We start from the raw sequence: 1,133 nt of genomic DNA on the forward strand, positions 1-1,133 counted from the left end.
TATACAAAATGAACTAGATGGTTAAATGACCAAACAAGTGACACAACAGCATTTGAGGGTTTCTCAGCTTTAACATTACAGACTAGCCCACTCATAACTGTGGTAGAGTATAAAAATATAAAATTCAATAATATTTCAGAGTTCAGTCATTTATATTCTTAGAATCTATGCACTCACTGTAAAACTAATATTTTTCCAAGATCATTTTTCAAAGGCTCTTTACATATGGACTGTCAATTCCCCATTAAGTCTGAAAGCTCTCCAACATGTTCAGGAATTACATGACTTTTTATTTGTATGGATCATTAGATGTTTCACCAAGTGTGGCTTCTGACTGAACATTTTCCCACAGATGTGACAGGGGTATGGCTTCTCCCCTGTGTGGGTTCTCATGTGGATTGACAACATTTGCTTAGTAGTGAAACTTTTCCCACACCTTTCACAAAAATATGGCTTCTCACCTGTGTGTGTTCTTGTATGCGTATTTAAGGATGTCTTCCCACGAAATTTTCTCCCACAGGTGTTGCAGGTGTAGGGCATCTCACCTGTGTGGATTCTCATGTGGACCAACAAGCTTGTACGTGTAGTGAAAACGCTCTCACACGTTTCACAAAAATATGGCTTTTCACCTGTGTGGGTTCTTGTATGGTTCCTCAAGCATGAGCTGTTAGTAAATTTTTTCCCACAGGTATTGCAAGTATACGGCCTCTCACCTGTGTGGGTTCTTGTATGGTTCCTCAAGCATGAGTTGTTAGTAAATCTTTTCCCACAGGTTTTGCAGGTATATGGCTTCTCGCCTGTGTGGGTTCTCATGTGATTCGACAGACCCGGATTTGAGCTGAAACTTTTCCCACACGTTTGGCAAAAATATGGCTTCTCACCTGTGTAGCGTCTCTGATGTATTTTCAATTTGCACTTATACTTAAAATCTTTTCCACAAGTGTCGCATTTGAATGATTTTTCACCTGTCTGAGTGTTACAGTGACTCTTTGCTGTGGGAGAGTTATAAACGTAGTCACTGTGATTTGTGTTTTTGTGACGTCTCTTCTTTGGTTGTGTTTCTGCATTTCCTGTTGATTCTGGGTCTACATGCTTACTTCCTTCCTGATCTTGGCTCTCAGCTACAGGAGAGT

The 1,133-nt window shown here is 40.1% G+C and overlaps 1 protein-coding gene across 1 annotated transcript; it reads right to left on the bottom strand.

Moving 5' to 3' along the window:
- Nucleotides 1-9: 9 nt before the first annotated feature.
- Nucleotides 10-1,125, bottom strand: LOC111648964 (uncharacterized; the record flags this gene model as incomplete). Its single annotated transcript, XM_023398718.2, has 1 exon — nucleotides 10-1,125. A coding segment is annotated over one exon (855 nt), but the record flags the coding sequence as incomplete, so codon positions are not given.
- Between the last annotated feature and the right edge of the window lie 8 nt (nucleotides 1,126-1,133).

This window comes from Seriola lalandi, unplaced genomic scaffold (assembly GCF_002814215.2).
Source record: "Seriola lalandi dorsalis isolate HSWRI2012SDOR001 ecotype SW California unplaced genomic scaffold, Sedor1 jcf7180001964034, whole genome shotgun sequence".
NCBI classification, from domain to species: domain Eukaryota; kingdom Metazoa; phylum Chordata; class Actinopteri; order Carangiformes; family Carangidae; genus Seriola; species Seriola lalandi.